The sequence below is a fragment of the Vulpes lagopus genome, chromosome 9 (genome assembly GCF_018345385.1).
Source record: "Vulpes lagopus strain Blue_001 chromosome 9, ASM1834538v1, whole genome shotgun sequence".
NCBI lineage: Eukaryota > Metazoa > Chordata > Mammalia > Carnivora > Canidae > Vulpes > Vulpes lagopus.
In genome coordinates this window covers 18,916,977-18,943,508 of record NC_054832.1, presented here as the reverse complement: position 1 = coordinate 18,943,508, position 26,532 = coordinate 18,916,977, and the positions used below count along the sequence as shown (strand labels likewise).

The following is a 26,532-nucleotide window of genomic DNA, read 5'->3' as shown; positions in this document are numbered from 1 at the left end:
CAAATGACATATCAGATAAAGGGCTAGTTTCCAAGATCTATAAAGAACTTATTAAACTCAACACCGAAGAAACAAACAATCCAATCATGAAATGGGCAAAAGACATGAAAAGAAATCTCACAGAGGAAGACATACACATGAGAAACATGCACATGAGAAAATGCTCTGCATCACTTGCCATCAGGGAAATACAAATCAAAACCACAAGGAGATACCACCTCACACCAGTGAGAATGGGGAAAATTAACAAGGCAGGAAACCCCAAATGTTGGAGAGGATGCGGAGAAAAGGGAACCCTCTTACACTGTTGGTGGGAATGTGAACTGGTGCAGCCGCTCTGGAAAACTGTGTGGAGGTTCCTCAAAGAGTTAAAAATAGACCTGCCCTACGACCCAGCAATTGCACTGCTGGGGATTTACCCCAAAGATACAGATGCAGTGAAACGCCGGGACACCTGCACCCCGATGTTTCTAGCAGCAATGTCCACAATAGCCAAACTGTGGAAGGAGCCTCGGTGTCCATCGAAAGATGAATGGATAAAGAAGCTGTGGTCTCTGTATACAATGGAATATTCCTCAGCCATTAGAAACGACAAATACCCACCATTTGCTTCAACGTGGATGGAACTGGAGGATATTATTCTGAGTGAAGTAAGTCAATCGGAGAAGGACAAACAGTGTATGTTCTCATTCATTTGGGGAATATAAATAATAGTGAAAGGGAATATAAGGGAAGGGAGAAGAAATGTGTGGGAAATATCATAAAGGGAGACAGAACATAAAGACTCCTAACTCTGGGAAATGAACTAGGGGTGGTGGAAGGGGAGGAGGGCGGGGGGTGGGGGTGAATGGGTGACGGGCACTGAGGGGGACACTTGACGGAATGAGCACTGGGTGTTATTCTGTTTGTTGCTAAATTGAACCCCAATAAAAAATCAATTTATTAAAAAAAACATTTTTTCAAGGTTTTTTTTTTTTTTTTTACTTGAAAGAGAGAGAACAGAAAGAGAGGGAGAAGCAGGGAGCCGAATGATCCCAGGACCCTGGAATCATGACCTGAGACCAAAGCAGATGCTTAACAGACTGAGCTGCTCAGGTAGCCCCTTCCAATTTTTTTCTTTGTTCCTTTCACTAGAAATACTCTCCTGATTTATCTCCAGTTGCTAAATTTTATTCATAAAATTTAAGTTCCTAGGAGTTACCAATCACATTAAGTGTCAAAAAAATTCCTGATGTTCACTTCACTTTAATGTAAATAGGGCTTGTTCTATTATGTCTGGCTCCCATTCAATTCCTTTCTTAAATTTCATGGGAGATACTTTTAGTTCTTATCTTAGAAATCAGAACATTCAAAACTCTCTGAGCTACTCAGATTCCATACAAGGGAAGATTCAGATGGAAGTATCTTAAGTTTGGTAGGAGTCTCTTTCAAAATCTGCTTTATACTCCTTTTCCATTGATCACCTAATTAATTAATCCACTCACTATTTACTACTTAATAATGCCAGGTACTGTTCTTGATGCTGGAATTACAGCAATGAATTGCAACTAAAATCTTAAACTCTAGTGGAATGAGCTAGACAATAAACAAATAAGCAAATATACAATATGCTGGGAGCTGATAAATACAGAGGGATAAAGAGTAATGCAGTGGAAGTATTATTAATTGGTACAGGCTTTTGTGTTTTGACTTCCCTGGCACAAAGGTCCAAAAGTACAACTGATGTACTGTAAACTCATGTTTAGTTTTATAAGAAACTACCATAATCTCTTCCAGACTGTCTGTACCATTTGACATTCCTACCAGCAATGTGTAAGTAATCCAGTTTCTCTGCATTATCATCAGCATTTGTTGTTGCCACTAATTTTTATTTTAGCTATTCTGATAGATGTGCATGGAGATCTCATTGCGTTTTTAATCTGTATTTCCAAAATGGCTAATAATGTTAAATCTTTTTATGTGTTTATTTGCCATCTGGTCATGTATTTTGCTCATTTTATAATGTAGGTGTGTTTGTTTCTTGTTGGCTCTGTGGTTTTCAAATATTTCCCTTCAGTCTGCAACTTGTCTTCTCATCCCCTTTACAGCACAAATCCTTCTTTAAGTTCTTTGGTTTAGCTCAGTGTTTTTTTTTTTTTTTTTTTTTAATTTTTATTTATTCATGAGAGACAGAGAAGTAGAAACACAGGTAGAGGGAGAAGCAAGCTCCCTATGGGGACCCTGATGTGGGACTTGATACCAGGACTCTGGGATCATGACCTGAGCCAAAGGCAGATGCTCAAACACTGAGCCACCCAGGTGCCCTAGCTCAGTGGTTTTAAAATTGTATCTGATAGAGATGTCAGGTTCTGAGAAGGTGACTCAAAGGAGCAAGGGTCCAGCATCTTCTCCCTTCTTCAACCAGTACAGTACTGCCTTTTTCTTTTCTTTTTTTTTTTTTTTTTAAGATTTATCTATTTGAGAGAAAGAAAAAGAAAGCATGTGGAGCAGACAGGAAAGCAGATTCCAATGAGTGCAGAGCTGGATGCAGGGCTTGATTTCATGACCCTGAGATAATGACCTAGGTCGAAACCAAGAGTCAGACCCTTAACCAACCGTGCCACCCCGGCACTCCAACGCTGCACTGTTTTTATAAATCTGTAAAAGATTTGGTTTGAGAAAAGTCTGAAAAATAGCTATTTTGATTTACTGACAAATAACAAAATCGGCTTTGGCCATTATGTTTGTTTCCAATCTTGAAATATAAATATTCAAATGCCTATTTCAATATTTTTTTTGGCATCCCTGAACTTTTGCATAGCCAGTATGACAGATGATCATAGATTACCATAAAATTGATGGAGTGCAAAGACACTGTGATAATATCTAAATATTCACTTCCAAAGGAGTTTATTCTGGATGTAACCTGGAGCAAAATTCTCCTTCACTGCTTATAATGATATTCTAGGAATGGAAGAATAAATACGTTATTAAGATTTCAAAATTAAAATGATGCAGTAATAATTGACATTTTAAATAAATTGACATTGAACTTGATAGTAAGAGAGAAAATATATTAGCTTGGTAACTAAAAAGATCATCCTAAACTTTTTTTTCCCCTCTCTCTAACAAGTCCTTACAAGATGTAAATAAATAATACAAGGCAGAATGCCAGAAATTCTACTAGATCTAATCTAATCCGTTTAACTGTCTGGTGTCCTAGCATTCATAACATTAAGAATCGTGTGCAAGTTTTATTTTGTTTCATCTCATGTAGATTGGGAGTATTTTAGGATAATCTAATAATAACTAGAAAATATGAAAGACAAGTTTCTCACTGCTTCTTTTAAATGCTCATACAGTCCTCCACTATTTTTTCATCTGTGTGCAGTGAGAAGAGTAAAATCCTCATAAAGAATAAGTCATAATCCAAAAATTACCATGTGTCCTTTCTTTTCATTTATCAGTGACAAAGAAACAAGCTCAGAAAGCTCTCAGGTCCCAAATTCAGAAGGGCAGCTCTAAAGAAAGGAAGGAACACTTTTCCTACTACTCCATCATTTCCCGCTTTACCTAGACCACATTTTCCATAAGAAACAATCTGTAAGTGGAAAGCTGATTTTCTACAACACTTGACAAGTCCACTGGACCTATAAAGTAGTTCAAATATCATATATATCATATTTGAATACATTATTGGCTTGCTTGCTTGCTTATTTATTTATTTATTTATTTATTTTGTTGGCTAACTTTTATAGCCACTTATATGACCATCATTTATTAGTATTATTTTCTGGAAATTGTATGTCAATTTTCAAATGTTTACAGTGATTGTGAGCACATTAATATATGCTTAATAAATGCTTACTAAACCAATTAATGTTAAAAATAAACTTACAACAGGACATGTTTGGAAGTTGAACATTGAATTAGTCTTGATTTTAGTGACATCTTGTGGATATAAAGTTTTGCTGATATGTTACATATTAAATTATATAGTGAAACTAAAATAACTGAGTTTTTAAATCTTTATTATTTTTTAAAATTTTATTTATTTATTCATGAGAGATACACACAGAAAGAGAGGGGCAGAGACACAGGCAGAGGGAGAAGCAGGCTCCATGCAGGGAGCCCGACAGGGGACTTGATCCAGGGTCTCCAGGATCAGGCCCTGGGCTGAAGGTGACGCTAAACCACTGAGCCACCTGGGCTGCCCAATAACTGTTTTTAAAATGAAAATGTTTAATTTCATAGAAAAGCTATTCTCCTTTACTAGAAAAGGATGATGTGATAGGTTGCCACAAAAGCTCTATTGCTGTCCTAGCAGAATATTCTCATTAGTACTTAAGGAATACTTTTGTAATAATGACCTGCTTGTAGGAAAGCAGAACTTTAATTCAGTGAATATATAAGTGTTATACTTTAAGGAAGAAATCAGATTACTACTAATTCTACTTTTCCCTAGATTTTGTATTGTTTGTATTTCTTATTTCTACAAAAACAACCTAAAAGATCATGTGTATCACCTTGTAAATAAGATTGGTAAGGTAAAAAAAAAAAAAAAAAGAGTCAGCAGGAAAACAGTTTAAGTGGCTCAGAATCACCACGCTGAAGTAGAAGGGTTAATTCACTATTCTGAGGAAACAAGTGCCTGCATTCTGGTCCCAGTTCTATTATAGCGGCTGAGTGACAGTGAGAAAGTCACTTTATTCTTCTGATTTTAGTTTTCTCATATATAAATGAGGCAGCTAAAATTTCTGAAGTCCTAAGGAATTAATTTCTATGACTTGGTAATTCTAGGACTACAACATTCTCCTTGTCTGCCAAAAGAGAAATTTTAAAGTAAAGAGATTTCTCATTAGTCAAGCATAAGTCTGGGGATCACTATTTTACTTTCGAAGTACAGGTGCTCCCCATTATTCATGGATTCCACTTGATGAATTTGCCCATTCTCTTAAAATTTATGTATAATCTCAATACCTGCAGTGCTTTCCCAGTCATTTGCAGACATATGCACAACAGTGAAAAATTTGAGTGGCTTGGTTTGATACACACCTTTCCAACTGAGGCTGAATAATGTAATGCACTGTCTCTTGTTTTGGTTCTTTTACTATAACAAGTGTCCCTTTGTGGTCCATTTAGTGATAGCTTTTTGGCATTTTTATGCTTTTTTAAAAAAAATTTTTTTTTTTTAAATTTTTATTTATTTATGATAGTCACAGAGAGATAGAGAGAGAGAGAGGCAGAGACACAGGCAGAGGGAGAAGCAGGCTCCATGCACCCGGAGCCCGACATGGGATTCGATCCCGGGTCTCCAGGATCGTGCCCTGGGCCAAAGGCAGGCGCCAAACCGCTGCGCCACCCAGGGATCCCTTTTTATGCTTTTTAAAGTGATTTTATGGTTTAAAATATCCCTCAAGTCTGATGCTAAAGTGCTGTGTAGTGTTCCTAACTGCAAGAAGGCTGCAGTGTGTCTTACGAAGAAAACCTGTGTTGGAGCACCTGGGTACCTCAGTGGAAGAGCATCTGCCTTTGGCTCAGGTCTTGATCCTGGGGTCCTGGGATTGAGTCCTGTATCAGGATTCCCATGGGGAGCCTGCTTCTCCTTCTACCTGTATCTCTGCCTCTCTGTGTCTCTCATGAATAAATAAATAAAATCTTAAAAAAAAAAAAAACACTTGTGTTAGATTCAGGCATGAGTAACTGTGTGGTTGGCCATGAGTTCAACAATATATATATTAAAGGTATCTTTAGACAGAAACATATATAAAACAAATAAGACTATATATTGATTGGCTGACAAAAAAATGTTGTGACCAGAGGCTCATAGGAACCTAGCTCTAGAAGCGGTGGTTTGGTGTTCACTCTCATTCAGCATTCACGGTGACTTTAAAGCATGTAACTACAGTGAATAAAGAGAACTGACTGTGCTCATAGAACATTTTCTTACAGTGTCATTCCACAAAATGTTTCTGACAAGCATCTGTGAAGGACCAGACGTTGTACTAAGTGCCTCAAGAACAAAGATTGACATAACAGAATCCTTACATTCAAATTCCATACTTAAAGATCTCATAGGTTGTGGGCTTACTTTGAAATTTTCATGAAGAATAAGATTAGAGCAGCAAGTATGAGAATGGGGGAACTTGTAAGTTCTTGCTCTTACCCAAATCAAAACACCTAGCTCCACAGATCCAAAATCTAACTCAGCTGAAAAGCCAGAGCCCTGTTTAAAAATAATTTCTTCATTCTCAAAACTGATATTCATGAATGCATATATCCACTCAAAAAACATTTCATGCAGTCCATCCATGTGTCAAGCACTATTCTAGGCACTGGGCATATAGCTTGAAAGATTCAGGCAAAGTTCCTGTCCTCTTAGAATTTCGTCTAGTAAAAGTAGGTAGATAATGCATATTTATATAATATGTGTGATCAGTGAATGCTAGTTTTTTTTAAAAGGCAAGGTATAGAGAGTGAAAGGGGGAGCTGACAGAGGAATTGGGGAAGGCCTCTCTCAGAATATAAATAAGCAGAAACCTGAAAAATGTGAAGAAGTCATAAATCCAGAAAAGACATAAATCTGGAAAACTGCATCCAGGCAGAGGGAACAAAGTGTGAAACGGCCTTAAGGCAAAAATGTGCTGACAGGCATGTTAATGAAACGGCAGTAAGCCTTGGTGGATTGCTCAAGGGAGGGAAGAGATACACTCAGAGAGATAATAGGAACCATACCATGTAGGTCCTGGTAGGGCACTGACAGAACTTTGGCTTTTACTCTCCCATTTGGAAAAGACAACTGTAACTGATCTGCAGAGAAAAGACCCTTTTGGGGCAAGAGTAGAAGCAGGGAGATAGTGAGGAGGCTTTTGGAATAAACCAGAATACAGAGTACAGTGGTTTAAAGTTACAGTAAAAGAGAGAGTTAATGAGAAGTGGCTAGGTTTCAGATATATGTATTTTCTCAGATATATATAAGTAGTTGAACAAATAGGAGGCACAAATGAAGCAAAGACTTCTGAGTAGAGTAACTAAAAAAAGAAAAGAGAAGCTGTTAATTGAGATGGGAAAACTTACGTAGTAAGTTGGTTTGGGTGACGGAAATCAGGAAGTATGACCTCTCCACGTTAACATGTTAGAGATGTCTACTAGACATCTAAGATTTGCTGAATAGAAATAAATAGAAATAAATTTTAGTTTCCGAATATGCTGGTGGCCAGTATTTTTATTAGAGTACTTGAAGTAAAATTGAATAGGGGAAAAAAAAAAAAAGGATCACTAATTACTTTATTTGACTGACCTAAGGATCCAGATTTAAGCAGTTTGTCTTTTTTTTCTTTCTTTTTTTCCATTCTGTTAAGAGTGAGAGGTTATGTGGGTCTGGAATACAGGGAAAAGGTAAAAAATGAAGATATAAATATTGTAGCTCCAAGTATAATAGAAGATATTTAGAAACATGGAATTGAATGGGCTTGCTTCAGGAATGCGAAAGGGTCCAAGGACCAGGCTCCAGGGCAACTTTAAGTTTTAATGAGAGAAGACTGGGACACTAGAAAGTTGAAAAGAACAAAGGGAACTGGGAAAGAGGAGTCAGCAAGAGAATGCATCCAAGAACTAATGAAAAATGCATTTAAGAAAAAAAGTTTTTTATGTGAAGACTAGCCAGGACTCCCCAAAAGGTTAACTGCAAGAAGAAAATAAGAGAAGGATTATTCTATATTAAAAAGACTAAAGGAACACAGCAATTAGAGGCAATACATAAACCCTGGTTGGATCCTGGTCTAAAAAAAAGTAACAGCTATAGCAGTTCCAACAGCTTGGAAATACTAGGGAAATTTGGAAATGCACAGGACATTAAAACTATATAATTAAATTATGTTTATTTTGTTATGTATGATGACGGCATTTCAGTTATATAGGGGACTATTCCTTTTATTAGGAGACACATACTGAAGTAATCAGGAGGATTTATTATGACAATCTGCAACTTATTTTCCAATGACTGAATAAAAAATTTGATATTAAATTTTATGTTAAAATGTTAATAATTGGGTAATCTAGATGGGGTATAAATTCACTGTACTATTCTTTGAGCTTTTCATAAAATGTGAAAACTTTCACAATAAAAGTTACAAAAACATAAAGGACAAATAACTCAGTGGAATTATGGGCAAAAGACATGTACAGACAGTTCACAGAAGAGAAAATGATAAAAGGCCAATAAACAGAAAAGATAAGGAGCTCCATTTGCAATCTGAACAGGTAAATTAAAACCATCAAGGGAGTGTATTTCACATCTACCAGAATAGTCAAACTTAAAGAGAATGAAAACATCAAGTGTTACTGAAGATGAGGGATAATACAAACTCTGGTAGGATATAGGCAGAAAGACTAACTAGTTTCCTATGCACCTTTAAACCCAGTAATTCTTGTCCTGTAGACAGACCTCAGAGAAACTCTTCCACATGTGCGCTGGAAAAAAGGTACAAGAACACTGACAGTAATGTTGTTTATAATGGCAAAAATAAATAAATAAATGAATGAATGAATGAATGAATGAATGAATAAATAAATAAATAAATAAATAAGAAAGACCTGGCAATAACCCAAACGCTGAGTGTATGGGTATTTATTTCATCATCATTGTAACTGTTAATTTTCTTTAAAATATTACCTATAATTAAATGGACCATGAGATGCCTAGGTAAGTGAAGTCATGCAAAACTCCCTGTAATAAGCAGAAGTCTTTTAGTATACAACTTTTTTCTTTTGTTTTGGAAAAAGGTTATAGAAAATCAAATCTATTAATTGAAAACTTAAGAGTAAACTTTCCATGTCCAGCTAGCTATATCCATCCTTCTGGGGGAAAAGGCTTTTAGAAGAGAGGGCAAACTTATTTCTTCATTTTCAAAAACTCTCTATTCAAATGCACATTGCAATGTGAAGAGACATGTATAAGAATGAACATTTAATTTATAGTTCTGATCAGGATATCTGAGAATGAAAGGAGGACTACTGATAGTTCTGTTGGGGTAATGGAACAAAATGGGGTTGTCTCAGGCAAACTAGTCTGTATGGTTTTCCTATGAATAAATCAAATCCATTTTAGTGCCCCAGTAGGTTTTTCACAAGAATGGAACAAGGGATCCCAGGAAAAAAAGAGGCCCTCAGAAGTAGTTCAGTCAGATTTCTTCAAGATTCAATTATGGTGAGAAAATTATTGCTACTAGTGATAGATCTAAAATGATACTCACTCAGTTGATGGTATACAGGTTTATGCAATCCTTGAAGTTTAATTGATGCCATAGCAGCCAGTTTGCCAGGGGGCTGCATTTTCCCATCTAAGAGATACCAAACCCGAGCAAAAGTGGCCCATTGCTAGGAGAAAAAAGAGAGAGAGACAGAAAACAAAGAAAATTCTAATTAAAATGTTAATAACCAAGCTTATTATTATATACCATCATGTGTATTCTACAGTGAATATCAGTAAGAGATCAATGAAAAAGATCCTGTCACTAAATAATTTTTTTTTTTTGTTTCGTTTTCATTTCTTTTTTTTAGAGAAGGGTCTTTTCTCATTCTACAAAGTATAACACAGTCATTTTTCCTGCCTGTTTTTCTACCTGCAATGTGGATGATGTTTTACTTAAAATATTTCAAAGATATGTTTTTCTTTATATTATGGCTTTTTTGGGGTATCACATAGAATTTGGAAGGGAAGTAAGAAACTCTTATGAAAGTAGAAACTGTTTATAAAGGTCTTCACAAATATTTTGAGACTAACAGATACACTTAATTGAATGATGAGTGGCCAACTGGGAAGTGAAGACTATTCAGAAGTTCAATTCCATGGGAGGATACACTAACAGAATATAGCTGGACAAGTATAGACGGATGATGAATAAACTCTAATTTAAATAGCTGCCTTATCAGGTTGTGATCCTAGGGTCCTGAGACTGAGTAGTACATCGGGTTCCCTGCATGGAGCCTGCTTCTCCCTCTGCCTATGTCTCTGCCTCTCTCTGTCTCTAATGAATAAATAAATAAAATCTTAATAAATAAATAGCTGCCTTAGATAGCTTTAGGCTGCCTCAGATATAGACCACTGTCTTTGCAGTATCCGTTAGTAATTTCGAACTAAGAAAATTCAGTCCAGAACGATCTCAACCAGATGTTTTCTCTGTGCATATACATAAGTTGCTGAACAATGCTGGAAAAAAATACAACCAGGCTAACTGGTTTTATTTTAAATTTTATTATTACAAACTTCAAATCAACTTCTAAACTGCTCACCATTTGTTTTTCTCCTTTCTCTTTTCTAGTTTCTATCTTGTTCTCCTTGCACATCTTTTGTCAGATTTATCTTTTAAGTATTTCATGTATTTTGATGCCATTATAAATGGCATTGTATTTTTAATTCAAGTTTGATTGATTGTTGCTAGTGCGTAAGTATTTATATGTATAAAAATACACTTTGTTTTTTGCATGTTGGTCTTATAACCTGCAAAATTGCTAAACTTATTTATCAGATCTAGTAGCTTTTCTTAGATTCCATCTGATTTTTTTACATAGATAATCATGTTCTCTGCAAATAAAGATAGCTTCTAGTCCATACTCTTTCCATACTATTCTCAGCTTAGGACTAAGAAAAATTCCAATGGTAGGAACTGTATAGGACAATCTTTTGTCTTCAATAAATTCCAAAGAAACAAATAGGAAAAAGAACATATTTATTAAGAGAATTATTAACCTATTTATTAACCTATTATTTAACCTATTATCAACCTATTTATTGAGAGAATTAAAAGATGGGAAATTATTACATTCTAGATCCAAAACTAAAGTAAAAATATTAAGTATTCCTATAGCATGTATGAGGAAATTGTAAAATTGAACATATACTAGACATTTGATATTAAAGAATTATCATTAACTTTTGTTTTTGATAAATGGTATTGGGATTTTATTTTTAAAAAGAATTTGTATCAGGATCCCTGGGTGGCTCAGCGGTTTAGCGCTGCCTTCAGCCCAGGGTGTGATCCTGGAGACCCAGGATCGAGTCCCGCGTCGGGCTCCCTGCATGGAGCCTGCTTCTCCCTCTGCTTGTGCCTCTGCCTCTCTCTGTCTGTCTTGAATAAATAATAAAATAAAATATGAAAAAAATAAAAAATAAAAAGAATCTGTATCTTGGAGAGAACATATTGAAATATTTACTTATGAAATAACAGGAATCTGAGATTCATCTCAAATTCATAAGGAAGGGAAAGAAGCGAGTGGGAGTACAGAGGAAATAATATTGGTTATGAGGTTTTTGAAACTGGGTGATACCTACTTTTATGTGTGATTGAAATTCTCCATAATGAAGTTAAAAAACAACAAAACAAAACCTCTTGACCTCACTTATCCACTGCTTCATTTCTTTCCTCTCCTTTGGGGCAAAATTCTTCCAAAGACATTGTCTTTACTCCAATTTGTCTCTCTTCATTCTCTCTTCAACTTGCTCCAACCTGGCTTTTGCCCTCCGCCCTCACTCTACCACCTGCCAAAGTGACCAGGGCCTTCACCTCACTAAAATCATCGTTCTAGTCTAAGCCTTCAGCGCAGCCGATCCTTCTTCTGAGTATTATCTCCTCACTTGATTTCCAGGACACCGCCCTCTGTCCGCTTTTTTCCCCTACTTTGCTTGTTCTCCTCCTAACTCTCACCTCTGAAATGCTGAAAATGTCCCAGAATTCAGTTCTGGGTCCTTCTCCTCTCTTCTCTATACACACTTCCTCGAAGACTACATCCAGACTCCTATCTTTCAGGGCCATTTTCGTGCTTAAGACTCAAATGCAGAGGGATCCCTGGGTGGCGCAGCGGTTTGGCGCCTGCCTTTGGCCCAGGGCGTGATCCTGGAGACCCGGGATCGAATCCCACATCAGGCTCCCGGTGCATGGAGCCTGCTTCTCCCTCTGCCTGTGTCTCTGCCTCTCTCTCTCTCTCTCTCTCTCTCTCTCTCTCTCTCTCTGTGACTTAAAAAAAAAAAAAAAAAAGACTCAAATGCAGAAATTGACATCTCTAGCCTGGACCTTTACCCTGAACTCTACACCTGTATCCAATTGTCCACTTAGCAGCTGCATTACAATGCTTTTTAAACCCTATGTAGCAAACACTTTTTCCCCATTCCCCCTGCGGATGATGATAATGATGCGGATGATGATGATTATTATTTAAAAAACCAAACTTTGTTTTAAAAAAAAATAAAATAGCGCCACATCATCCCATTGCTACAAAAGTTTTCAAATGTCTAATTTTACTTTTTATATATTTGCCTTATTTAGGAGAGACAACAAACAGTGCAAGAAAGGAATCATACCTGGAGCAAGGCTGGGCTAAGCAGCAGCTTGGACCAAAGTGCCCAAAACTGAACTCCTGCTCTTCCACCTGCAACCTGCTTCCATCTCAGTCTTCCCTGCATCAGCTGGTGTAGCTACACTCTTCCAGTCATGGAAACAAAAACCCTGGAGTAACCCTCCCCCCCCCCCCCCCCCCCGCCGTTTCTCTTTTGCTGTCAGCTCCCATTCATTCCTTCAGGAAATCCTTTTGGCTCCACCTTCAACCGGAACCTCATCGCTTCTCAACACTACGCCGTTACTAGTTGGTTGGAGCCACCACCACGTCTAGCCCGGATCGCTGCAGCTGGTCTCCAAACAGATGTTTTGCTCCTAGCTTCCGCCATTCCTCATCTCTGAACGGTCTAAACTCAGCGGCCCGAGGGCTCCTTCCGACACCCAACGTGACATCACGTTACTCCCGGATTTCAAACCTTTGGACAGATACGCGTCTTACTGATGAACAACCTCTTCCAAGGTCCTATCTGATCCACCTCATTACCTCTCTGGCTTTCTTTTTCCGAATACTCTTTCCGGGGGGAGGGTGGGGGAAGAAAAGACATGAAAAAGGCTGGCTGAAAGGAGAAAACACGTCCCGAGTGAACAGCAGCGAGCGTTGGCCAGAATCACGACCCTCGTATGTGTGTTCCCGAGGCACCTCCTTGGCCCAGAGACTCGGCTTCCCTGCCGACTCAACATCACCTAGTCCACCGGGGCCACTGACTGCCTTGTGCCACTGTAATGAATTCCACCAAGCCGTAAGAATTCGAGCTCACCTGGGGCGCCCTAGAGAAACTCGACATGTTCCCCCACCAGCAGGATGGTGCCCTTTCCCCAGGATCCGAGGCCAGACACCAGCCTCACTCGCCCGGCGGGAAACGTATAAAGCCAAGCACGATAGTTCCGAGGCCGGCCAGCCCTCGTCAGCTCCTCTGCTCTTGCTGGGTCTCCTCCAGCCTTCCCATCATAGCAGCTTCGTCATGGAAGGAGGAACCAATGCAGTTACTGAGAGAATAACTCCGCCGAAGAACCCACCGGCCGGAGAAAGCTGCCGCAAACAGACGGAGGGCGCACAATTTCCAGCCGACCTAAAGTGGAGGGGAACCGGAAGTACGTCAGAAGCGCGCGACTGTTTGGAAGTGGAAAGCGGGGCTTGAGACCCCAGTTGAGCTGCAAGGAGATGGATCGGTACCTGCTCCTCGTGATCTGGGGAGAAGGAAAAGTCCCGTCCGCGGGGGGCGGGGAGGCGGAGTCGTCCGCCGAGGGTACCGAGAAGCTGCCCGGTAAGCGCGGGACTGAGAAAGAGCGGGAACGGCTTGCGGGGAGGGGAAGACGTTTGAGATCGAGTTTCTGTAAGGGAGGGAGGGAACTGTTCTCTCGAGCTCTCCCGGGCGTCTGCTTCTCTACGGAGGCGGCCCAGTAAGGGCTGGAAATGTCGTTACCTTCATGGGAAACATAGGGACAAATTCGTGAATGCAGAATTCCAGCGGTCAGAAGTTCTTGGCACAGTAGCACTTTGACGGGACGGTGGGATGGAAGGTCGGCTTGTTGGAAACGCGCATTCGGGGAGCGTTTCCGCCTCCTTTGTGTTCCAGATGCGGGTAGTGCGCAAGGGAACGGGAGGCCGAAGGGTCTGACTCTCTTAGAGTTTGCAGCCTGATGGGAGGAGACATCCCACGCATAAACTAAAAAAATAAAAAAAGCTAATAAAAAAAAAGGTAACTTTAAAACAGTTGTAACCGTTGGAGAATGCACTCCTTTTCGGTGTTTCTGTAGCTGGTATTGCATTTTGTTTTAATTAAGCAGGCAATTTTTAAAAGATTTTATTTATTTATTGATGAGAGACACAGAGAGAGGCAGAGACACAGGCAGAAGGAGAAGCAGGCTCCGTGCAGGGAGCCCGACGTGGGACTCGATCTTGGGACTCCAGGGTCACACCCTGGGCTGAGGGCAGGTGCTAAACCGCTGAGCCACCCGGGCTGCCCTGAGCAGGCATTTTGAGGAGAAAATGGATGTGGTTGTATTACAGAATAGAGTTTCCCTTCTCCGCTTAGAATTATTCTTCCGGGGGAGAACTTTGAATTTCTGTTAACTGGCTAGCATGTACAAACTGGGCGCCTTTCCGGCTTTCTCTGATTGCATTCTGTTTACCATATTGAAACTAGAAGAGCGTGTGGTTCTTCTACATACACCATAACGTGCTTGGGAGTCTCAAACGGTGAAATTGGGATAGGCCTCGATCACGTAACTCTTGAGCCCGTTGAGCGAGTTTGTCTTTTTCTTTTTCAGACCTGACAGCAGCAAATGTTTATCATGTCCTGAAAAGAAGCATTAGTGCTTCAATGAATCCAGAAGATAGTACTTTTCCAGGTGAGTATGACGCAAACCCCTTTCTTCTCTGGCACTGCATTTGTATTGGAAATAAATTTAATTAGATTGATCATTTAAAAGTGTAAGTACAAATATTTGTTGGTGGTGCACAAGTCACTGGGCTAGGGAGGTAAGTTAGGAAATACAAAACTGTAAAAGATGCTACCGGTCTCTTCATACTGCTCGAATGTAATTAAATTGTATGAAAATTATTTTAGATTCTCAGCTTGACTTTTGTTCCCTTTATGGGATTTTCTTGCCCATCTTACCTCTGTATAAAATAGGGTAATGTGGCATTATAAGGAGGATTTACGAATTCTTACCATTTTTCCCCACCCTTCCTTCTTAATGATTCTTTTAAAAGCACTTCATAATTATTTTTAAAAATTTTTTTTATTTCTTTATTCATGAGAGACACAGATTGAGAGAGAGAGGCAGAGACACAGGCAGAGGGAGAAGCAGGCTCCCTGCAGGGAGCCCGATGTGGGACTCGATCCTGGGGCTCCTAAAGTTGTGCAAAACCACTGAGCCACCCAGGGATCCCCAGCACTTCATAATTATTAAACACAGTGATCTTTTCTCCATCCTACTTAAGATATAGAGTAAGCATCTGTTCTATGTTTTGGTGAATTGCCATACTCCTAAGTTTATATTAGGTTCCGGTGTTTTATCCTTTGTGCTTTGAAAGTCATGAAATATCTCTGAGTTCCTTTAATGCAAAGGTATTTGCCAGTGTCATTTTTCTCTGAGACCTCTTCATCCTTTTTGTCACAATGTTTTTATCATAGCAGCTATTTATAGAATCCATTTACATTAGATTTAAATATCACTTTCAGTGTTATCACTTCCTGGTTTTTTGCTCTACTTTCATCTTTTTTTTTTTCTTTTGCCCATTGCCTCTTCCTATTATCCATTTTTTGTAAAAATACATGGATTTACCACCGGGAAACAAGAAGGAAACACAATTAATTACCTATTTGTCAGCTATTCACATGAAGTGAATGGCATGCACAGGACCACTCAACAAACTTGGAAAGCGATAATGTGATTGGTCACTGATCACAATACACATCTTTGATTTAGGTAGTGATTTGCAAAGCTAGCAGTGACATTTTACTTTAGGTGATTACAGTTCATTAATAAACTTTGGTAACTGGAGTTTGAACCTTGTTTTGCGGAATTATTGAAACCATGGTAATTGAAATCTGCATATCAGAACCGTGCAAAGAAAGAACTGCCTGCGGCAGCCCGGGTGGCTCAGCAGTTTGGCACCAGGGCCTGCCTGATCTTGGAGACCTGGGATCGAGTCCCACGTCAGGCTCCCTACATGGAGCCTGCTTCTCCCTCTGCCTGTGTCTCTGCCTCTCTCTCTCTCTTTCTGTGTCTCTTATGAATAAATGAGTAAAATCTTTAAAAAAAAAAAAAAAAAGAAAGAAAGAAAGAACTGCCCATATTGAATTAATTACTCAGTGAACATTATTGCTTTCAGTAATATGGCAAGTCTGGGAAACTGGAAGTGCAATATGATTATAATTGCGATAGGGCTGGAGAGGTAGGCATAGCTATATCGAGGACTTTGTAAATCATATCGGAGTGTTTATACTTTTTTTGTAATAATAATTAGCCATTAAAAGCTTTAATGAAGGAAGGGACCTGGTGACATCTATGTTAATGACATATTCTGGCTATAGTATAGCAGACAGGTTTGAGGAAAGTATAGATATGAGGGGGCTGCTTCAAAAGACCAGCTAAGAAATAAGAGAGGCAGTCAGGATAGAGGAGAATAGATAGATCTGAAGGAAACTATAAAGGTAAAAGCTACCTGACTTAGTGTTGCATTGGTGTAGTTTAGGAGAAGGGAAGAGTGAGAAAGCAATCAGGAGTGACATTAGATTTCTGGCACGGGTATAGTGTAGTTGGTGGCATTTAGTGAGGTAAGAGACATGAATTTTGAGGGACTGTCACATGTCCAGTTTAGAACATATAAGCACACTAAACAGTTCCCTGTAAGATGTCAAAGTGAAAATATTTTTTAAAAGTTCGATACATGTGTCCAGAACTCAAAAGGCTGGAGATTATAAAAAAAAATTACAAAATTATCAATAACTAGAAGCCATAAAGAAGGATGAGATTATTTATGGACCATGAACAGAGCAGAAAATCTTGCACTGAATCCTAGTATCTAAAGAAACTGAACTGAGCACTGGTGGTTAATAAAGGCCTGAGGAGCAGCTGGAAAGATAGGTTCCACCGAAGCCAAGTGTTTTAAGGAGAAAGATGACAACTGGGTCATCTTTGATTCCTTTCTTACTCTTCTGCTGAGAGAGAGGACAAGTACAACAGCAGTAAGAGCTGTCACATTTAGTAACATCTTAATTATTGGTGCCTTTAGGGAGTGTAGTTATAGTGGCATGTTGGAGACAAACAGGTGGAAATGAATGAGGAGAGTAGGAAATGTGATGAAATAGAAACAGTCAAGCGTAGACAGTACTTTCATTTTACCCTCGAAGAAGAGTAAAGTAGTAGTAGTGCCTAGAAGAGGGAGGTGATTTCAAGGAGACTTTTTTTTTTCCTCTACTAAATGAGGAATATTTGTGCAAATTTAAATGCTAGTAGGAAGGAGCTGACAGAAGAGGAGAGCTTGAAGATGCAAGAAAGATAGTCTAATCAGGGCCTTGGGGTCCCAGTGGAAGTCTGAAGGATGACTTTGGATTGAAAGGGCAATGGCCCTCATGTGCTAACAGAAAGGAATGAGGAAGGACTTAATGGGAATGGGAATAGTGTCCTATATTTGTTGACAGGATGTTTGGGAATAGTTACCTAATAATGGTTTCTATTTTCTTAAGGAAGTAGGAGGTAAAGTCTTTTGCTGAGATTGTTGGCAGAAAGTGATAACGAAGCACGTAGCATATTACCTAGCTTTCATGAGTTAAGCTTCAGTTACCATATTTCTCTTTCCTCCTTTGAATTCAATTTCTTTACACAGTTCTACATTCTTTGTGGCTCTAACCTGACATGCACCCTAGGGATGACCCTTAACTTCATACCCTCATATAACTTTCCGGTCTCCAAGAAGAGAATCTTCCCTATGTCTGAGCTGTAGTTTTATTTCCTCCTCTCAGTCACCAGGATGAACCAGACATTGATGGTCTTTAAAGAGGGAATCCTTTTTCCTAAAATGACTTACAGTTTTGTGTCACTCAATAGTAATTGAGTGAGTATATTTTTTTTGATAGATTTTAGTGGTTAAAATGATGAATAAAATAGTACGGATTTTGATTTTGACAAAATTATTCATTGTGAGGGAATAATTTTGCTCTTTAGGCAGATTGTTCTGTTTGAATTTTTAGAGATTTTAAAAAGATCTACTCTCTATATATGTATATGCATATATGTACACACACATACCTTGGAGGACTGTACAATATGTATCAAAAATTATGTAATTCTCTAAGTATATATATGCTATAACATCTGCTTATTTGTGGTATGTCTTCTAATAAGCATGGTTTTGTTTTCAAGCATGTTCGGTAGGCGGTATACCTGGTTCCAAGAAGTGGTTCTTTGCAGTACAGGCAATATATGGATTTTATCAGGTAACAGAACTGAAAAAATAGGTGTTAGTGAATGTCTTTGTTAATATAAATAATTTCAAGAATCCATTATTTAATGCAATCTTCTGATGTATTAGTTTTGCAGTTCTGACTGGGAAGAGATATATTTTGGTACAGAAAAAGATGAAATTGAAGATGTTCTTCAAACAAATATTGAAGAATGTTTGAATACTGAGTGTTTTGAGGAAGAAGATAGTAATAGCAGAGAATCGTTATCTTTGGCTGAGTATGCTTATGATATGTACTTTCTATGATATCTTTCTGTAATATCTTTAAAATATTTAATGTTAGTATTTTAACCACAAGAGTGAAGATTAAATGTTTTAGCAGCTATCAGAAAGAAATTTTAGTTAATTGAAATTTTCAACCCTTCGTCTTGGAAGACAGGCAATTTGAAATTGGAACTTTAATTTGGAATTCTATGTGAGCTATGATCTCAAGTTACTGGCTCTTTCCAACTTAAAAATTTATATTGTTAAAGCACCTTGGCTTAGAAAATTTTAAGTGTTTATATCTGCAACAACTGTCTAAAAATAATGAACTGTGCAATTCTTGTCATTAAAAAAAAAATCTGAACTCTCCCAAATATGACTTGTTAGTTTCTGTGTATCTCCTGCCAGTGTAAATGTGAAAAGCTTTGCTTGCATTACGTTTTAGAAATGCATTTTGCACACTTGAATTTTGCTGAAGCTCCATGAAAAGGTTAGATCTAAGTAGATGAATGAAGCTATGTACATGTTTTGAAAGTTAAAAATAGAAACAAAACTAGTTGAGTAAAACTATTTAAAATGGAAAAATTGGCATCTGAAAATGTTTAGTTTTTTAAGCTTACAGAATTGCAGGAATCGGAAAAAGTGATACTCCAATTAATATGTCACTTTCTTAAAGATAAATTCTACTTGATTATGAGTTTTAAGAGCTTGAATAAAAATTTTATTTAAGATTAATAACTGGTATTCAAACTCAGACCCTAAAAGTATGCTTTTCATTTTGCTGTTTGTGGTCGAAATACATGATTTCTTCAATTTATGTATATCTTGAACATTTAGACACTTTTAAAATGCATAGTTTCTGAGGATTATGTAGGTGATTGGATTCACCCAGATTTTTTGAATTGTGGTACAATATATAAGTTGGTCTAGGTGATATAAATTGTGATTATTTTTTTCATGACATAGCCCATCTTTGACTCAAATTAATACCTTTCATTTTAGTCTCTCATAGTATTTTATTACAAAAACCTACTTCGGTTTATTGTAGTATTCACATTATTATGTTTTTATAAATTACTGCAGACTTTAAAAATTCTTTTTTCCCGTTTTCAAATTACATATGTTTGTATAATTAATGTAAGAAGACATTGTAGAACTGAGGAAAAGGTATTGAAGGGTCATTAAAAGGTAGTTTCTAGTTTCTTGATCATGAGCCAGTCACTTCATTTCTCCACTCGTTTATTTTCTCATCAGTAAAGTGTTGAGATCCTTTCAGGTCATTTCTAAGCTGCCTTCTAGCCTTAGAGTTCTTAAAATCCCATGTTTGCCCACCATTATTTAAAGATGACAAGTGTAAAGGTAATTATTTCTAGTAAGTTACCTAATAATTATTTCCACAAGAGGGAGCTTGGAAACTATACCATAAGATGCCTTAAGTTTCCTAGACAATGGCAGGTTAATAACAAAGGATTTAAGTAACTTTATGTTACATAATAACATTTTGAGGAAAAGAAATCATCATTTGGATAAAATGAAAAGATTTTGAAGAATTGGAGGACACCATTCCAGCCAGAGCTGTTTTATGCCATACAGAGAAAAGCAGTATCCTTCTCTATTAAACCTTTGGCAATACTTTTAGGGTTTATAAAAATATTTGGTTTATTAGTTATTATTTATGTTTAATTACACTAGGTATAAATTAGAGTGTTTTTTTCCCCCCTTTTTTGTTATTTGTTTTTGAGGGTATGGCTAAAATCTTGGACTTAGTGTTTGAAACCTAGCTTCTACACCTACGAATTATGTGACTGACACAAATCATTTAAAGGATATTAATAGTAGTGCCTCATGGATTGTCATGAAGATCAAATAAGATGATATATCTAACATAATAGTGTCTGGCACATAGGTCTATTTAATATTACTAATTATTATATGTAATGTGTATGTGTGTGTATTTTTCTAACTTTCCCTTTTATTTTAGGCTATATGAAGAATCTGCAGAAAATTTGCATCAGTTGTCAGATAAACTTCCGGCTCCTGGTAATGTTTTATGACTTTTTTCAATAATTTCTATTTTATCTTATACTTTCTATGAATGGCTGATGAATTTAATCTTTATGCTAGTGTTCTCATTTCTAATTTTGAAGTTCAAAATGAAAAAAAAAATTTTTTTAGAGGAAGGGAAGGGCAGAAAGAGTGGGAGAGAGAGATTCTTAAGCAGACTTCATGTCCAGTGTGGAGCCCAATGCAGGACTCCATCTCACGACCCTGAGATCATGACCTGAGCTGAAATCAAGTGTCAGATACTCAACTGACTGAGCCACACAGGCACCCTGAAAAATAATTTTTTAATTGAAGTTGATAAAAAAAACACTCCACTACTTTAATAAAGTATATTACTGAGACATTACAATTCTCTTAATTGTTTTTATTTAGTTAAGCAAAAATTAGAAATTAGAAAATTAAATACCCATCTCAGTTTCCTTATTTAGTTATAACTGAAGAATGTTTCCACTATATACCATTGTTTTCCACAGTATATTCTATAGAACACTAGTCCTATGAACACCTCCTGGAGAAAGAACTTCTTTAACCTAGATCATTTGGATAACATTCTTGTAAGGTGTGAGGTCACTATATACGTTATCAAATAGAAAGTTATATAGTTAAAAAAGCCCTTTACTCAGCCTTTTTTTTTTTTTTTTTTTACAGAGTCCATTTTTATCTTTCTTTGTGTCAGCCAAGTAGCTGACATCTAAAGCTTGGTATAGTTTGGCATCTAGAAATACTTTTGAAGAGCTTTCTTTGAATATTTGCATCACCGAAGGTCATTTATATAGTTAAAGAAGGCCCTTTACTCAGCCTTTTTTTTTTTTTTTTGTTTACAGAGCCCATTTTGTTTTATATAATGAAAAGCATATTTTGTGAAATATTGCATCATACTATTTTTAAGACTGTATTCTGTCTCAAATTTATCTTTCTTTGTGCCAGTCAAGTAGCTGACATCTAAAACTTGGTATAGTTTGGCATGTATAAATACTTTTGAAGAGCTTTCTTTGAATATTTGCATCACCAAAGGTCATCTATTAAGCAGATACTTGTTGCATCTATTATATGTCATGTATTGTACAAGTTGCTTAAGTATATAATGATTAGTAAAGCATACGTGATTACCATTGAAGTACTTGATACCTCACAGTCTAATCCTTATATTCAAGATCCTGTTTTAGTGTAAAGGTCCCACATGGAAAATAACTGAATACATAGATAAATAAGCATCAAGTTTTTAATTTTTATTTATTTATTTATTTGTTTATTTTTAAATTAAATGTGTCAAATTCAGAATATTCACTGAAATATATAGTTGCTGTTTCGGCAGATTAGAATGCTTTCATTATCAAATTTCTATTTGGTTTCTATTTCATTTATATTTTCTTGGTCCTTTGATAAATTTATAATTTTATAAAGTGTGAAGTTTTATGAAGTTATACTTTTTTTCTTAGGAATTAATGATATTGCCAATATAATTGAGTTTTCTGAGTGTTTAATTGTTCTATATAAAGAAAAAATTTATTTGAACATTACAATTTTATATTAAGTCATTCCCTTTTATATAAATTAAGTATAGAGAAATATACTGAAATTGCCCAGTTTTTTTTTTTTTTTTCCTCTGTTCAGTATACAGTAGCATTGATGATCTCAAGAGCAATATATATAATTAAGCACTGGTGCATAGTTGGCAAGTAATTATGATAGAGTTCATTATTTTCTGGCATATACTATTTCAGGATAAAATGGCTTTAAGTCAAATGATGAACATTTAAAAATTTTGAACATCTAAAGATGTGTATTATTTTTAAGAATTTCAGAAATTAAAGTTAAAATCCTTTATCTTCTAAATAAATATAAAATTCAGTTGTTTGGGGGTACTATTTTGAGATTTCTGAAAAAAAATTATGGAAATAATCTTATTCTCTTTCTAGGTAGAGCAATGATAGATATAATACTGTTGCCTTCTGACAAAGATCCTCCTAAGTTGAAAGACTGTTTACCTACTATAGGAGCATTAAAACATTTGAAGGAATGGTATTCAGCAAAAATTACTATAGCAGGAAATCATTGTGAAATGTAAGTTGCTTTGTTCATATTTGCTGTGTTATCTGTTTTCACAGTTAACATGCTATCTTGTTTTTTAATAGAATCCCATTTGAAGATCTTTTTAATGTGACAAGATAGTTTTATGTCATCCTGTTAGTAGAGGTTTATCTATTAAGAAGAATCTAGATTTTTCCTATTTCATACTTTGTTTCTGAGATATTTAAGTTTTTAGGAAATATCAATGTTTTATAACCATTATTGAGCATTAATTATCTAAATACACTGTGTGCTTTTAAATAGGTTTGTATTGTCCATTGAGCACTATGATGAATACTATGGAACATGGATACACTGGATTTATATTTTTGTTTTCTGTGCAATGTAGAAACAAGTATACACCATTGTGTTTTGTGCTATTTTAGTAAGGATCAATTGTATATTTTGATCCTTAAAGAAATACTCATTTGGATTTATTAACTTCATGATTTTCTTCATTTAACAAATGTTTATGAAGTGCTAACTTTAGGCCAAGCACAGCATGATGGATTAAGAAAGTGAGATTTGATCTTGTACATGGAAATGCAAGGAGAAATAAGAATGCTGTTAGTCATGATCATCTATGATAAGTGCTATTATGGAATTCCATATGAAACTGTGTGGGAAAATTTAGGTGAGCAGTCCTTTAAATATAAAGGACTAATACTATATGTGTGTGTATATATGTGCATATCTGACACATTTAAGTCAGTAAATAGTAATAGGAATATCTGTTCCTTCAACTGTATTATTAATGGTAATTCCTCTTTTCAGGGATATTGAGATTGAATGGACATATAATAGTGAGTCCCTCAGAGACTGACTTAAGGAATGTTCTATAATGTTAGTAGATAAAAGCAGCAATAGAAACTGCATTTTTGCTTGTTAGGATTAAATTTAAGGAAGATATAAAACCCTATATTTAATCATCATAGTCTTTTATTTATAGAAATTGTCAGAAAATTGCAGAATACCTCTCCGCTAATGTTGTATCTTTAGAAGATCTCAAAAATGCTATTGACTCAAAAGAATTATGGAGGGGAAAAATTCAGATATGGGAAAGAAAGGTAAGTGGATTTCTGTTATCACTGTTTGCAAAGCAGGCCTTTCAACTTTATTTACAACACTGATAGTTTAAATGAATTTGAATGAAAATGTACCTTATAAAGATGTTCTAGAATAGCACTAAAAATTTTCTGCCATAATGGAAATGTTTTGCCTGTCCTGATAGTCACTGGCTATTGAGTACTGAGTTATATTGCTACAGAGCACTTATTTAAAAAATATTTTTTTTTATTTGAGAGAGAGAGAGTGAGAGAAAGAGAGCAGCATGAGCAGGGGGCAGGAGAAGCAGATTCCCCACTAAGCAGGGAGCTCAAGATAGATATCATAATAGTTCCTATCTCATAGATTTTTATGAAGGTTAAATTATATAAAGTAGAAAGTAACCACTCATTAAACATTAGTTTCATTGTTATCATTACTATTAATACCCCTAATATTTCTGCTTCTGCAGAAATTGATCTTTTCATCAGCAACTTACTTTGAAAGCAAACTATGTGTGGGGTCTTATCCTAAGGATTTGTTTAAATAAGACAGACAAGCTCTGTTTGTGCAGAATTTGCAGATTGGTGAGAAGCCAGATATTGAACAAGTAAATGTAAAGGAGATTGTTTGGCTCTATGGTTACACAGAATGAGCTTATTAATACACTCTTGGGGGTGGGGTAGGACCAAGGAAAGCTTTTCATGAAAAGATCCATGTGTAAGTTGAAATAGGAAGGATGTGTACATAAACGGAAGAACCACATTTTGAGCTGAGGAATCAAAAATATATTTCCTTGCGGTTTTCTTCTCAACTTTTTCATTGCAGTCAGATGTATTCATCTTTGTAACTTTATTCATGCTGTTTATACTTGTGTTCTCTTGGTTTCTTTTCAGTTTGGAGTTGAAATTAGTTTTCCTGAATTTTGTTTAAAGGGAGTTACCCCTAAGAATTTTAGTACATCTAATTTAAATCCTTGCATTCTAACCAACAAGACAACACCATCAAAGGATAAGAATATTTTGCCAAAGGTAAACTATGTTTAATTCATTTTGCAATCATCCATTCCTGCATATTTTTGTTCTTATAAGATGTTTGAATCTTGAAACTAATATATATGCTTAAATATGCTTGCTTGCATAATTTTTATAATTATAATTAAGTGCTTCAATTATGTTACCAGCATTGAATGTTGGCAAAACTATCATTATTTTAGATTATTTTTTAAATGGAATGATCCTAACTTTAGATCAATAAACTTCTTTTGGTTAGGTCTTTGCTATGAGACCTTTCTAAGACTGGATTGGAGGGAATATGATACACTGGAAAGGCAATAGGCTTTGATGTTAGGTAGGCCTGGGTTTGAAATCTGGCACTGTCATTGACAAGGTACTGTAACCTGGGTAGATTGAATAACTCATTTGTGAAATGAAGATAATAACATACTTACCTTACAAAGTTGTTACAAAACTTAAATGAAACAAAACTTAAATGAAGAAAGAGGTTACAGTATCTGACATTTGCTTCATTCACAGTTTAAGAAGTGTTAGTTTGTGTCCCATATCTTCATTCATTCTTAAAATGCAAATAATTAAAAAAAAAAAATAAAATAAAATAAAATAAAATGCAAATAATTATGAAATGCAATTTAAAAGGGTTTAGTTGGCTTTTTTTTTACATTGGTAAAAACAACATAAGGAGGTATTTGTATAAAAGCACTTTAGAAATTCACTTTAAAAGATACAATTCAAGAATGTGCAAAACAACAGTCATTGAAGTTTACAAGGATGTCAGATTGATGGGTAATATTTTCTGAAAAAGGAGTACTACCAAAAGGACATATTTCTGATGCAAACATATTTCCCAGTAGTTGTTCAGAATTGCTTACTTTTAAGTAACCTGCCTGCTATGGCCATCTTTCACAGGAATATTACATATTTTCTAAAGATATTAAGATTGATGACCTCAGTGTCTCTTCTTTCATAGTATACCATTCAGGTATGAATAATTTATTTAAATGTTGCTGCTGTTGACAGGAATCCTAGGGTACAACCTCTTCAATAAATGTCTCTCTCTGCGTATACAGGTATACACACACACATACATATACTGTATATGTGTGTGTATGTATTTTTGTTTATGTATATATATATATACATAATCACATATGGTGAAATTACTCCATTTTCTGCCCAAATCTTTGGGCTGTCTTCTCAAAATGTGTTAGCTTTTCTTTATCCTTTTTGTGAAGTACTGTGGTCTCAACTCCTAAAACACCTGTCCTCCTTCACTAGCTCATTGTTGGCTTAGTTTTAGGCTCTGCCCAAAGACTGCAATCTCATTTCTCTGAGTGGAGCTCTTGACTTCACTAGTTCTCTTAACTTTTTACCTTTTTTTTCAAGGTGTTTTTTTGTTTGTTTGTTTTTTAAATCTCAGTATACCACTCGATATAAGTTTATCCTGGAGAGTTTTCTTTCACAGTCTTACAAACCCTTGAAATTTGTTTCTTCAACATCTTAGCCCCTTGGATCACCTGTCTTGCTGAAACTAAACACAAAAAGTTGAGAACTCTTTACATCTTTTGCTTGCCTCTTTACAGATTTATTTTCCTTCTGTTAAAACTCTTTTCAGTTACTAAGAAATCTATGTCTGTCTCTACTGTGAAAGGCAGAATTGAAATGGAAGAAATACTTGTCTGCTATAGAAGATTAGTGTTTGGCTTGAATAATGTGTAAACACAGGCTTTTAAAGATCATTTTAAAGTTTTAAATTGTAATCACTAATTTGTTCACTTTTATTTTATTT

General features: G+C 36.1%; 2 protein-coding genes across 7 annotated transcripts in view; one reads left to right on the top strand and one right to left on the bottom strand.

The window, feature by feature from the left end:
* The window catches only part of MRPL13 (mitochondrial ribosomal protein L13), a 49,423-nt gene extending 36,065 nt beyond the window's left edge, over positions 1 to 13,358 (bottom strand). The window contains exons 1-2 of one of the 2 annotated variants that reach the window (XM_041768397.1): positions 13,130 to 13,358; positions 9,234 to 9,357 (exon numbers count right to left, since the gene is read on the bottom strand). In XM_041768397.1, coding sequence (XP_041624331.1) covers positions 9,234 to 9,357; positions 13,130 to 13,156 — 151 coding nt within the window. In that variant the 5' untranslated portion in view covers positions 13,157 to 13,358. The remainder of the gene's footprint in view (positions 1 to 9,233; positions 9,358 to 13,129) is intronic. The other variant, XM_041768396.1, reaches the window with a different exon arrangement.
* Positions 13,359 to 13,475: 117 nt separating this feature from the next.
* The window catches only part of LOC121499146 (MDM2 binding protein), a 72,411-nt gene continuing 59,354 nt past the window's right edge, over positions 13,476 to 26,532 (top strand). For all 5 annotated transcript variants that reach the window (XM_041769693.1, XM_041769694.1, XM_041769695.1 and 2 more), the window contains exons 1-8: positions 13,476 to 13,636; positions 14,643 to 14,723; positions 18,246 to 18,319; positions 18,415 to 18,563; positions 20,531 to 20,589; positions 22,533 to 22,677; positions 23,633 to 23,750; positions 24,624 to 24,758. In XM_041769693.1, the coding sequence (XP_041625627.1) occupies positions 13,534 to 13,636; positions 14,643 to 14,723; positions 18,246 to 18,319; positions 18,415 to 18,563; positions 20,531 to 20,589; positions 22,533 to 22,677; positions 23,633 to 23,750; positions 24,624 to 24,758 (864 nt within the window). In that variant the 5' untranslated portion in view covers positions 13,476 to 13,533. The remainder of the gene's footprint in view (positions 13,637 to 14,642; positions 14,724 to 18,245; positions 18,320 to 18,414; positions 18,564 to 20,530; positions 20,590 to 22,532; positions 22,678 to 23,632; positions 23,751 to 24,623; positions 24,759 to 26,532) is intronic.